General features: G+C 30.5%; 2 protein-coding genes across 2 annotated transcripts; both read left to right on the forward strand.

Annotated features, from left to right (window-relative positions):
• The first annotated feature begins 315 nt into the window (after positions 1-315).
• LOC106685081 (peroxisome assembly protein 10-B) lies at positions 316-8540 on the forward strand. The gene is made up of 3 exons (XM_014427569.2): positions 316-475; positions 1824-1935; positions 8049-8540. Exons 1-3 carry the CDS (start codon positions 400-402, stop codon positions 8266-8268), a joined length of 408 nt encoding a protein of 135 aa, XP_014283055.1. The 5' UTR covers positions 316-399; the 3' UTR covers positions 8269-8540.
• On the forward strand, positions 4256-5501 carry LOC106685078 (large ribosomal subunit protein eL13). Its single transcript, XM_014427565.2, has one exon. The coding sequence runs from the start codon at positions 4664-4666 to the stop codon at positions 5321-5323; it is 660 nt and encodes a 219-aa protein (XP_014283051.1). The 5' UTR covers positions 4256-4663; the 3' UTR covers positions 5324-5501.
• Positions 8541-11814: the final 3274 nt, after the last annotated feature.

Here is an 11814-nt window from a genome sequence, read left to right on the forward strand (position 1 = left end):
TCGATGGTTTTCGGAGTTTATTCTTTTGTTTCATGAAAATCTAGTTGGTGACTAAAAAAAATATTACAAATTTGAAAACGGACCTGGCTGATTTTGAGACGCTACAACACTCTATTTATACCGCATATTCGTACAAAACTAATGATTCCAACATGTCCAATTGGTAAATAATTATTAGTTTTGAAACTATTAAAACATTCAAGTAAAGTATTTGATGAAAAAATAATATAGTTAAAAATCGAAAGGAATATGATTGAAGTCCATGTTTATAACTTGGAGTTAATAATCTCTGGATGCCCTTTACAACGACTGATCCCTCTATAGATCTCAGTACGCAACACCACACAGCTGGGATAGCTTGTTCCTTTTTTACCTTTCCAACTGAGTGATTTTGAAAAAATGAATTTCGGATCAGGCCCGTATTACCTGAGGAGATCAACCCGCAAGGACCCAGCCATGCAGTCTCCGATAACAGGTAGATAACTTTAATTCACTTAAAAAAAATTGTAAATTGATTACAAAATTTTTTCATACGCATAATAATTTACTTATTTTTTCTAATCGGTATAAACATTTTCCGCAAAACTAACTTAGTCACAGTGGAACTAAATAATATTTTTTCGTAGGTTTACGTCCTTCACCTAACGTTTAAACTATAATTCGTAATAATTAAATTTATTGTTAAAAACTTCCAGTTTTAACCTCTATACTCGAATTTCTCAAAATACCAGTACACTTAGCTGAAAATGTTCCACAGGTGGACGTTATTTCAACGTTTATAGAAAAAATAATTGAATTTTTTCTACAATATTGATGTATGAAGATATGTTTTATATTACTTGATGAAAATCTAACATGTTGTTACAAGTATCAATCAATCAAGAAGCAAAAACAAAAATGTAAAATTTTATTTAATAAAAATTAAATAAATAATCACATATCACATTAGTACTATTTTTCATTTAGATTTAAAAGTTTCTATATGTTGAAACTAAACCTCAGGAATAATTTAAAAGTCAAAAACAATAAATTATTGAACTAATGTAGACCAAATAATTAAAACATAATGAATTTGTAAAGAAAAAAAATAGTAAATTAGAATAATGATGATAAGTAAGAACTACAAAAATAAATCGAGGTATCACCTTCAGTAATTAAGTATTAAAACATATCCAATAAATATGATACAACTTAAACATAAAACTGCATCAGAAAGAATTATTTTTCTAAAAATAAAAGAAATCAAAAACAATTTTTTTAATGACTGGCCATTTAAACTTTTCAGTATATTTTGTAAGAATACTCTAATTTAAAAACATGGCAAACTTTCGAAGTAGCAACAATTTTATTTTTAAAAAACAATTTAATACTTTTAATACTACTTAAGTAATACTTTAAATGGATACCAAATTCTTAAATATTTAAAAGAGAGCTTCCTATTAAATTAGAAAATATTATAGGAAAAACAACATGTTTATATATTAAACACAAGTAATTTATTAATTTTCACTAATTATCATTCTACATTATTTGATCACTTAAAAAGAAGTTTTCTTTTTCAGTTAATAATTTATTGAGACTTGTGTGATTACATTTTTAATGATTTTAATATTAATAATATCTTCTTTTTTTTTGTAAGTTAATTTTTAAAAGCATTCTGTGGAATTTTGATGAAATATATTAGATTCTGAAGTTGGAACAGATTTTTTTTTAACAAGAATATTTATCAGTATGTATAACTAAATATCGTGGATTTGATCTAAGGATAATAATTCAAAAACCATTAATTTAATTATTTATTTATGTGATATTTTAAATTTTAGGAAGGGAAAACGGATTTTCAGCGAACATCACAATTAGGCATCAGCTGATCACTTCAACAAGGAAGATAACAACGAGAACAAATAGGAACAGCAGGAATGCGCCATATCAAAGGTAATGTTTGAAATACAACGACAAATAAGGATTTGTATAACTAACTTACAATTACAACATCTACTTATGTATATATATATAAACTGAATGTAATTTAACGTAGGAGAATCTTTACAATATTAAACATTTGCTTCATATGATGATTCCCGCCTTTGAATAGAAATGAGAAAAGTGTTAGAAACAAAAATATTAAATTTTAAGTTATTTAAAATAACAGGATAAGAATTACTTCAATTATTCTGAATAAAAGTTGTAATGCAACAAATTTTGTGTTATTAACAAAAAATTAACATCAATTTCGATTCTAAAAACAATACATACAACACCCTGGTGCTACTCATTAATTCACTCACAAGCATGAGCCTCATTGTCTTCCTCACTTACATAAATGTTAAAATCGTAACCTATATCCAGATGATGTATAAACTAGTAAGTTAACAAACTTTAAGTTTTGTTCTGTAATCTTATTTATTTACTTTTACATTTTCCTGTTTTTAGCAATACAGGTTTGCAGCAGTAGTTCAATATTACACATGTAGCATCGAACTACTGCAAATAAACCGAGTTATAATTACAAATTCTGAACCTCTCAGTCGTCTGCTGGCCTCCTAGGGACTCGTTTTCTCCTTCTTCCATTTTGATGAAGATTAAAGTGAGCTTGCCCAACAATTCTTACCCACCCGTATACAGATTGTTAGTAATACGGGTAGTTTTCTTCCGTTACTAGCTGTGGGAAATTGTCCTCTGTTAGGGCGTAGAGTCCTGTTTTTCTCAGCAATCTTGCCCGTAAAGTATCAATGGCGTTCAGAACACCACAACTAGGGCATAGGGGGTCATTGTCCATCCCGTAGCCTTGAAGCTTGGCTCAAAATCCCCCATGAGAAGTTAAAAGAGCCAATAGTCTGAGAGGACCCACTTTTCTTCCATCCGTGACCACACGGTGGGGAAATATTTCCTTAAGGTAGCACCTTTTGAGTTTTTCACCCAACGCCGATTTCACCCTTCCTTGGTGTCCTCTCGGAGAATGGTTTTCCATTTGCTTTGCTAGGGCTCTCATCAATCATCACCTCAAGATTTGCCGGCAGACCTGCCGAGTCCTCTCTCTTGAATTTAAACATCATTATTTCCTCCTGCAGAAAGAGGTCGAGGGGTACCCCTCCTGCCAAGACTTGCGCCGCCTCATACAAAACACTCTGGTATGCCTGGAATACTCTTAGCAAGGCCGTCCGTTGGATCGTAGCCAATATCCTCTTCTGCCGGTGCGAGATACACCGGTTCCAGGCAGGGGAGGCATACCTCAGAATACCCACGACCACTTCTTTATTTAAGGTCATTATCACAGGGTACCTGAGGCCCCAGGAGGCACCCCCCACACTAAGACAGTTCATGAATAGGGCCACCCTATTTCTCAAGTAATCCAAGGGAGGTATCACCTTAAATCTTACGCCAAGGTAATGGACTACCTCACTTATCCTTGTGCTTAAAATTCGTATATTTTATGAGATGCCCCACCCTTGGTTTATATGCATGAGTATATTATCACTTCCAATGAAATAATGAGAAGAAAACATATCTAATGGGAGAGTTCTCGCAGGGGTAAACTAATCTTAAGTTAATTCACATACCTTTCTTCACCTGTAATAGACGAATAAATGAAAGAAAAGAAGTTTTTTATCTGAAAAGATTATTACAAATGTTATTATATTCTGTTACATATACTTTGTAGTTAGTTATCCATAATTGTGTCACTAAAAACAAGTCAATGACATCAATGGTACTCAATAAAAAGGAAATTTGAAGGGCTTAGACGATAATAAATAAAATCAAACGACTATAAAAAATGCAGGATTAAATATTAGTAATTAATAAACGAGTCTTCATGGTGCAAAATATCAGATTCCTGTTAGTTGAGGTACATAAAAACAAACCTACTTTAATTTATACTTAATGTATGAGTTGGAATTTTCCATATTTTGTGGCAGATTTTAAATCAGTACGACGTTAAAATTCCAAAATATGTATATATATATTTTTTTTTTTGGGAGGGAAATTTGGTTGGACCGATTAAAAAACCAATGAGAACTACTAGGCCATTTCCTTCATCAAAACTACTTCAATAAAAAAAAAAAAATCATCAAAAGAAAGGGGAAACTGTACTAAGTGATGGGTAAAGGAGCAATAGGTTAAAACCATAAACAATAAGACGAACAACTGATTTTTTAAAATTTTATAAACGATTCATAAAAAACAAAACACAATCTAATTGAAAACAGCATATGAGCAATGAAATTAAAATATAAATCAAGAAAAAATAACCACATTTTTAAGATTTTTTTGTGACATATTTAGAAAGCCTACTGTTTTATAGTGAACTTTCTTTGTTTATAACAGGAATGATAACCTCTGTTATGTTATTGCTCAAGTTAGCAATGAAACTATTAACTAACATAAGTTGTTCCTCTAATACAGTAAGCATAAGGTTTTAACCTCTGGAGTTATATTAAACCTTTAATTAAAAATATAGGTATTACATAGCTTTCAGTTCAAAACTGTTTTTTTTTAATATTTAAAAAAAAAAACATTATACTGTTCTCCTTACAGTGCTACCTATAGTCATAAACACTGATTAACTTCCCTTCCGCTATTCAGCCAATCAGTCACCATTTAAGGAGTGTTTAGGTTGTGTCGTTTCTTAGTTTACTTCCTATTTAGTCTTAGTTATATCAAAATGGCCATCAAAGCGAACAACATGATACCTTCAGGTCATTTTCATAAGGACTGGCAAAGATTTATCAAGACATGGTTTCAGCAAACCGGTAAGAAAACTAGAAGAAGAGTTACGAGAAATCGAAAGGCTGCTAGAAAAGCACCGAAACCAGTAAAACTTCTCAGACCAGCAGTACGGTGCCCCAGTATTAGATACAACACTCGATTGAGACCTGGAAGGGGATTTACTTTAGATGAAATTCGAAGAGCTGGATTGAATGCCAAGTTTGCCAAAACGATTGGTATCGCCGTCGACTTCAGAAGGAGAAACAAGTCTGTTGAGGCAATGTTAATTAATGTGCAGCGTTTGAAAGAGTACATGAGCAAGTTAATTCTTTTCCCAACCAAAAGATGCAAGAAACTGAAGAAGGGTGAGGCAGTAGAATCAGAAAGGAAATTAGCTTCTCAGGTGGTAGTACCAATACCAGTAAAACAAACATTACCCAAGTTGAAAGCTCGAGTGATCACTGATGATGAGTTGAATTTCAAATGCTATGCTGCTCTTAGATCAGCTTGGGCAGAGGCCAAGTTTATAGGAATAAAAATGAAGAAATTGAAAGAGGCTTCTGAAATTGAAATGCCGCCTTCAGAGAAGATGAAGAAGAGGAAGAGGAGGCATTGAAAATTTTATTCCAAATTGTGCTTGAATCGATGTTAAATAGTTATTTTCCTTACGTATAGATGATAATGCATTTTTAATACTACTCTGTTTTTTTTTATTATAGTTTCTGTTTGAATTCCTTGTAAAGCTGTAATGTTTGTGATTTATCTGTTCATGGTTTAAATAAATTAAAAGTTTATCCTTGTTTTTTTTTTTTAAACTAATATTTTATTTTATTGGTCATTTTTTAAAATTTGCCCATTGGACATATGTCATTATGAAGGCAATAAACTATTTACTGTTCTTTATTTACTAATGCAAGTTCTGTGTATCTTAAGTAAGACTTTAAGCTAAATATGGTATAAGTAATTATTTATCACTTTAGAAAAAGTAACGCCTTATACCTAGGTGGTATAAGCAACTATAAAAGTAAAATGTGGCATAAGAAATAGCATAATTATGATGAACAGACAATACCTCCAACCTTACATGATGAACTAAAAGCTGTTTGTTTTGACTTTTGATGCTGTATATTTATTGTTTAGTAACAAACTTACAGATTTTAATATTACAATTAGAAATTATAGGTCATTTAGTATATGTAGGATGATATAGAATCAGTCTTATTTTCTGAAAGGAGGTATTGGGAATTCACTGTTGATAAGTACTGTGTGGTTTATGCTGTTTTTTTCAGTAGAATGCCTTTGTCCAGTACAATTAGGTAAGAAAGATAGATGAAGTACGTGTGTGAAAATTTATGTAAGTTAATTTTTCATTAATGTGGTGGTGTGTTATATTTTAATGGTTAATTATATTTTTAAATTTAATAGAGCATATTAAATTAGAGAAAAATAGAGAGTTTTGTTTTTGTATGAAAACTAATTGAAGGGTATTTATCTTTCTTTTTTTTACTTGGTTAATTCCTTAATTTTTTAAAGTATTTCTATACATGTAGTATGATAAAGTTGAAAAAAACATTACTTTGTCATAATTTACTAAATTTGTTACAAAAAGAAAAGTAAAATAAACTAAATAAGTAAAATAATGTTTTTTCTTGATTTTTTTTTAATGAGAATGAAAGATCATCATAAACGTAAACCTGAAATAAAATATATATAGGGAGAATAGTATTTTTATGATTTATTGTAATTAAATAATAATTATAGCATGTATTTTTTTTCTTCCCAGTTTTATAAAATACTGCAGAACATCAAGATGCAAAGAAAAATAAAAGCATTTTACTTTTTTTTCCCGTCATGCTGACCCCAGATAGTAAGTCTTCATCAGAGCAAACTAATAGATTGAATACCAAGGGACACTTAAAACATGGTTCAACCGATAAAATATTACAGTTTTATTATAACCACCATCGCCTCCATAAATAATTTCTTTGTTTAAATAGGATTTAAGTTGATTTTCATTTTTACTTGTTTTTCAATTGCTTGGTTCCAGAATAATTTTTCAGTTCCTATCTTCAGATTCATTGGGCTGGATACAAAAATGTGATAACTGATAAGAATTCATTATACCTTACTAAAAACTAGAAAAAATATTTAATTTTTCAGGGGAAGCATTGATTGTCATTACCATCATTATATTTAATCACCATAGTTAAAATATAAAGTAATGGGACTTGACAAAACATGAGAGGTACATAACAGTCAATAGTTTGATTTTTCACACTCCATAATGAACTCCTTTAAGCAATAATCATCAGTCTTAGGTTTAACAAATTTAAAAATCATATAAAGTTAAGTATAGATATATATATTATTATTTTTCATGCTTTATCAATGGTCACAATTAAATCCATTGTAGTTTTATTAATAAGCCAAGTATGAATCTTGGAATAAGAATTCATATAAACACATTGAATTCTACCGACGGACACCTTTATTCATTTTCTTTCATAAAAGTTTAGATGATTGACCATGAGTTAATGTAAAGGAGATAAGTCAGGGCTACGATCAAAAGAAAGGAAAAATAGTTATCAACTATTTATTCCTTTTCTGCCCATGTTTTGACCCCAAGATGTAGGTCCTTCATCAGGGCTACAAAAAAAAAAGATATTATGATAGAGTAAATGAAATGATAAAAGAGTAACAAAAGATGTAAAGGTGGAGGCATAGAAACTATAAAAAAACTTAAATAAAATAATAAAGAGGAAAAGATAAATATAAAAAGAATCATTATACTAGTGGGTTGAAAATAAATTAACAGTTAACTATTTTTTTCTTCCTGTCAGCAGACCAATCCATCTACTTCATATTAATAAATTAATTCAAGGTCATTACTTATCCACAAAATATGGTGGGTACTGAAGAAAAAAGTATGTCTGAGGTTTTGCATGGATGAGCTTAAAATACATTGTTAATATATAAATATATCGATCAGAGTTAAATACTTTATATTGTACTTTTAAGTAAGTTCATTGATTTAGTCAATTTATCTCTATAGCAACCCCGACTACTTTCTAAGTATATAAACAATGAAAAAAGGAAGCTGTGCTTGATAATAATAGAATACAATCTCAACGGTAAGGATCACCATTGCGAAAGTTTAGATTTGAAGTTCTACCCCTACTTTCATCATCAGAACATAACACATCATTACAGTACAAATTCATATTTTCTTAATGTCTCTTCAAAATTGAAATTTTCCATTTCAACTTATATTAAAATTTAATACTACTACTTGTATCTAGATTTTTTCAATATATTAACAACAAAATTATTTGTTTGTGCAGGCAACCGCCAAGATTTTCAGCTGATCGAATGAGAGTGGAATGCCCAATTTGTCTTTCCATTATCTCCCCTGTATGCAGAATGAAAGCTATCCAGTGTTGTGGTTATGTATTTTGTGGAACTTGTATTACTAAATGTGTGAAGAAATTTAAAGCATGTCCAATGTGCAATCAAAAATTAACACTCAGTGAAGTTCTGTCATTGCGTTTCTGTACTGAATAAATACGTTTGTATTCAAACTTTGAAAAAATTGTATGCTATACATAATTGTTGTATACCTGATGTTATAGTTTTTATTTATTAATAATAACATTATTGAAAAATGTTTGACGTAAAAAAAAAAACATCAAATATTATTTAAAAAAATATCAATGGAGATGCATTTAAAAAAATTTAAATGTTAACTAATGAACAATGTTAACATGTTGCTAAAATGTTTGTTTTAAATATAAGTTCTAAGAAATGTCTTTAAGACATCTGTTATTTGTTAAAAAAAAAAAAAAAGATTAATAAAAATATATATGAGAACATAATATGATAATTTACTATCAATAAATAAATTCCCCATCATGAGACCACTCTAAATAACAAAAAACTGACAAATTGATACATATTCAATATTTTTGTTAGATGTCCACTTAATGATATGGAGCAAGTGGTAAAATAATAAGTTAATGATCAAAGGTGTATTTTCACAAAAGAAAAAATATCACAATATAGCACAGATGGTGATTCCGAAGAGGCAATAACGATTACATGAAATAAGGATATAACACTCTCCCACACTTGAATTTGAAGGATGGAGATAATGGATGCAAACGGAGTCTTGCAGAAAGGTGGGCAGTGTCAGTTGATGCCAGGGCTTTGATTTTAATGATAAAGGTCTGCACTCCTGCAACACTTGTGGGATTGGCATCATAAGTAACCATCACAGGTTCTCTGGATTGAAAGGTATTAACACTTAGCCACTTGAGACTTCCTGTTTCAGTAGTAGGAAGATTTGCAGTCTCAATGGAATCATTGATTTTCTTTAAGCAAACAGTGTAATATATAAGTTATTAAGGAGAGATGTGAGATGAATTACCATGGCCAGAAATCTTCAGAATTTTCATTGATCTGCAGATCGCTTTATTTTGCACATAGCATTAATTTCCTTGGGACATTTCTAATGGGGTTCTTACCAATGATATAACTCAAGGAGACCTCTTGCTTGTAAAACTGGCACTTCAAACAATTCTATTTCTTATATTATTTAGAGCCTCATGGAACTCACTGGGTGTGTTCTTAATACTACAATTAAGCAGACTGAACCTGTCTGTAGCTCTGTGTGTCGAAATTGTTTGGATAATATCCTCATCAACTGTCACATGCCGACATGCTTTGTAAAGATGAACAGTACAAGAGTTTTGCAGCTAGTGGAGAGTCTCATTATTGGGATAGAGTAATGAGACGTTCCAAGTTGAGAGCAAAACACTTTGTATATGACACACAATTGACTAGCGGTGACCCATCCAGACACTGTTACCCATTCCAGAGTATCTCATTCCCTCTCTTTCTCTCCAGACAGTGCTAATGGAAGTTCTTGTTCTTTGACAAACACAGGTATTGCTTTGTATGTCAATCTAAGAAAAATTACATCCGGGATGCAAACAACTCCCAGTATATACCAGATATCAGTATATAGTACGTCAGTTTCGAATTCCCTTTGAATTAGGGCATAATAAGATATTGGTCTGAAGGTTTACAATTAGTTATTGGGGAGAGAAATAACAAACCGTTGAACTAAAATAATGTGTGTAATACATAACATAATCTAACAGTTCCAACCAATGTATTCACTGCTACCTACATAATATATATCTAACAATTTGAAATAGATTTCTTGCATATTGGATTTATCTTGGGGGCAGAGATCTTGTCACACTGATGATGAGGTGGGCCTTTTGGTGCACTTAAAGAAACAAGTCTTTGGGACAATACTATTTAGCAGCAGACAAGTGCTGAATTCAGCACTACTCAATACATTCTTAATGTATAAATATTTTAGAAACTATTTTACAAATTTGAAAATATTTCCAAATTTTAACTCTTCACAGTTAGAAATGAAAGTGCCTGAACTGTGAGAAGGGATTCAAAGTGACTGTTGAGGTTGAAATACTGCTAGAAAGAAAGGTGATTTGAACCTAGGAAGTCCATAGTTCTCTAAGTTCAGCAGTATTCATTTTGCATTAAGTCGGCAGTGTACACTTACAAAGTAATTCTCGTCGCCAACTAGTTAAGACTGTACTTATGTATATGGAGCTGAAATAATTGATAGTCAAATACATAATTGACCATTGATACACTTTCACAAAATAATAACTATCGCAAAATAATGCACTAAGCCATTTAGGTTATGAACCAATACAAAAGTAATTGTATTCCAAAGAGGTAATAATAGTTAAAAAATAACGATATGAATGATTTTAAATTTTTTGAAATGAACTTTTTTGAAAGGTAAATTTCGAGTGAGTGAACCATCTTCAAAAATTCCTAATTTTTTCAAGTTGCTTACTGGGATAATAAGGAAAAGTATGCAACACAAAATAGAGCTGGCATAATTTCTTTGTTGTGAGTCCAAAACACATTTTTTTCCAGCGGTGGAAAAGAGCTTAGCTGCCGACCGTAAATGATATGCGGAATATTTCTGAAAGCAAACGTTTACAACCGAACCGCGGTAACTTAACCAATCTGAATTCAGAAAGTTACACCACAAATTTATCATGGTATGATTTCGGGAAACAACGAGATACGAAGAGATGTTAGAAGTTATTGTGATGAAATATTTTAATACCTTAATATCTAATATTATCATATGTTTTATTTATCTTACTTCTTTTACTATTAGTATTACCATATGTTTTGATTTGCCCTACTACATTTGTGTTTTTATGAGTTTAATAAAGCCTTTACTTTCAGTTCCTAAAAAGGTTTATTCATCGCAGTTATAAATAATATTTTCAATCCTATTCAATAAACAATAAATTCACTGGCTAACTAAGACTTCATTTGACTAATAAGAAAAACAGTAATGAAACCTGAACAAATTATTGAAGCTTCAGTTGCAATATGTGAAAAATAAAGAATTAGAAACTAAAACTAATACAAAAATAATTTTTACTGTGGGTAACCAAAAGGTACTAAAATTTAAGGCTTCGAGTTCGAATTTGAGGCTCATTTTTCTAACAAGAAATTGGAAATCATTCTATGGTAACAAATAATTTTAAAATTTCAAATAACTCTTCAAAAAAAATGTTTTTGTATTAATTCTGATTGATACATCAATTCAATTAATATTTTAATCATATTTCTGGATTGATGGGTAGATGTCGTGTTTTGAATTGAGTAGGTATAAATCAAAATCACAGAGTAGAACCTTTAGAAAGGTTTTAATTCATTTAAATGTAGACATAAACATTAGAACACAAATGAGAGGAAAACAAATGAAACATTAACAATAGATAGACAAAGCAGGGAGGTTACAGTGTAGCCTTACAGTGTTACCATAACATGTCGCATTATAGAATTTGGTTTTCGGTTGCATTAGACTCTATTTTCCTACAAGTCAGGCTAAAAAAGATAAATTTTTCAGTTGATACTGATTTTGATTCTGATGTGAGGTGTATTACAAATTATAATTCAAATTACGGAAAAAAAAGATTGATAAATTTTATAAAAAAAAAGTAACCCTAAACATGAAATTTTGAGATGATAAATAAAAGGGCAGGC

The sequence above is a fragment of the Halyomorpha halys genome, unplaced genomic scaffold (assembly GCF_000696795.3).
Source record: "Halyomorpha halys isolate HHAL.00 unplaced genomic scaffold, Hhal_1.1 Scaffold655.1, whole genome shotgun sequence".
Taxonomy (NCBI): Eukaryota; Metazoa; Arthropoda; class Insecta; order Hemiptera; family Pentatomidae; genus Halyomorpha; species Halyomorpha halys.

Excerpts from the sequence above, each read along its gene's own strand:
- LOC106685081 (XM_014427569.2), top strand. The coding sequence starts at position 400 with ATGAATTTCGGATCAGGCCCGTATTACCTGAGGAGATCAACCCGCAAG. Across the intron at positions 476-1,823 it reads CATGCAGTCTCCGATAACAG|GAAGGGAAAACGGATTTTCA; the intron begins GTAGATAACTTT and ends TTTAAATTTTAG. Across the intron at positions 1,936-8,048 it reads AGGAATGCGCCATATCAAAG|GCAACCGCCAAGATTTTCAG; the intron begins GTAATGTTTGAA and ends TTGTTTGTGCAG.
- LOC106685078 (XM_014427565.2), top strand. The coding sequence starts at position 4,664 with ATGGCCATCAAAGCGAACAACATGATACCTTCAGGTCATTTTCATAAG.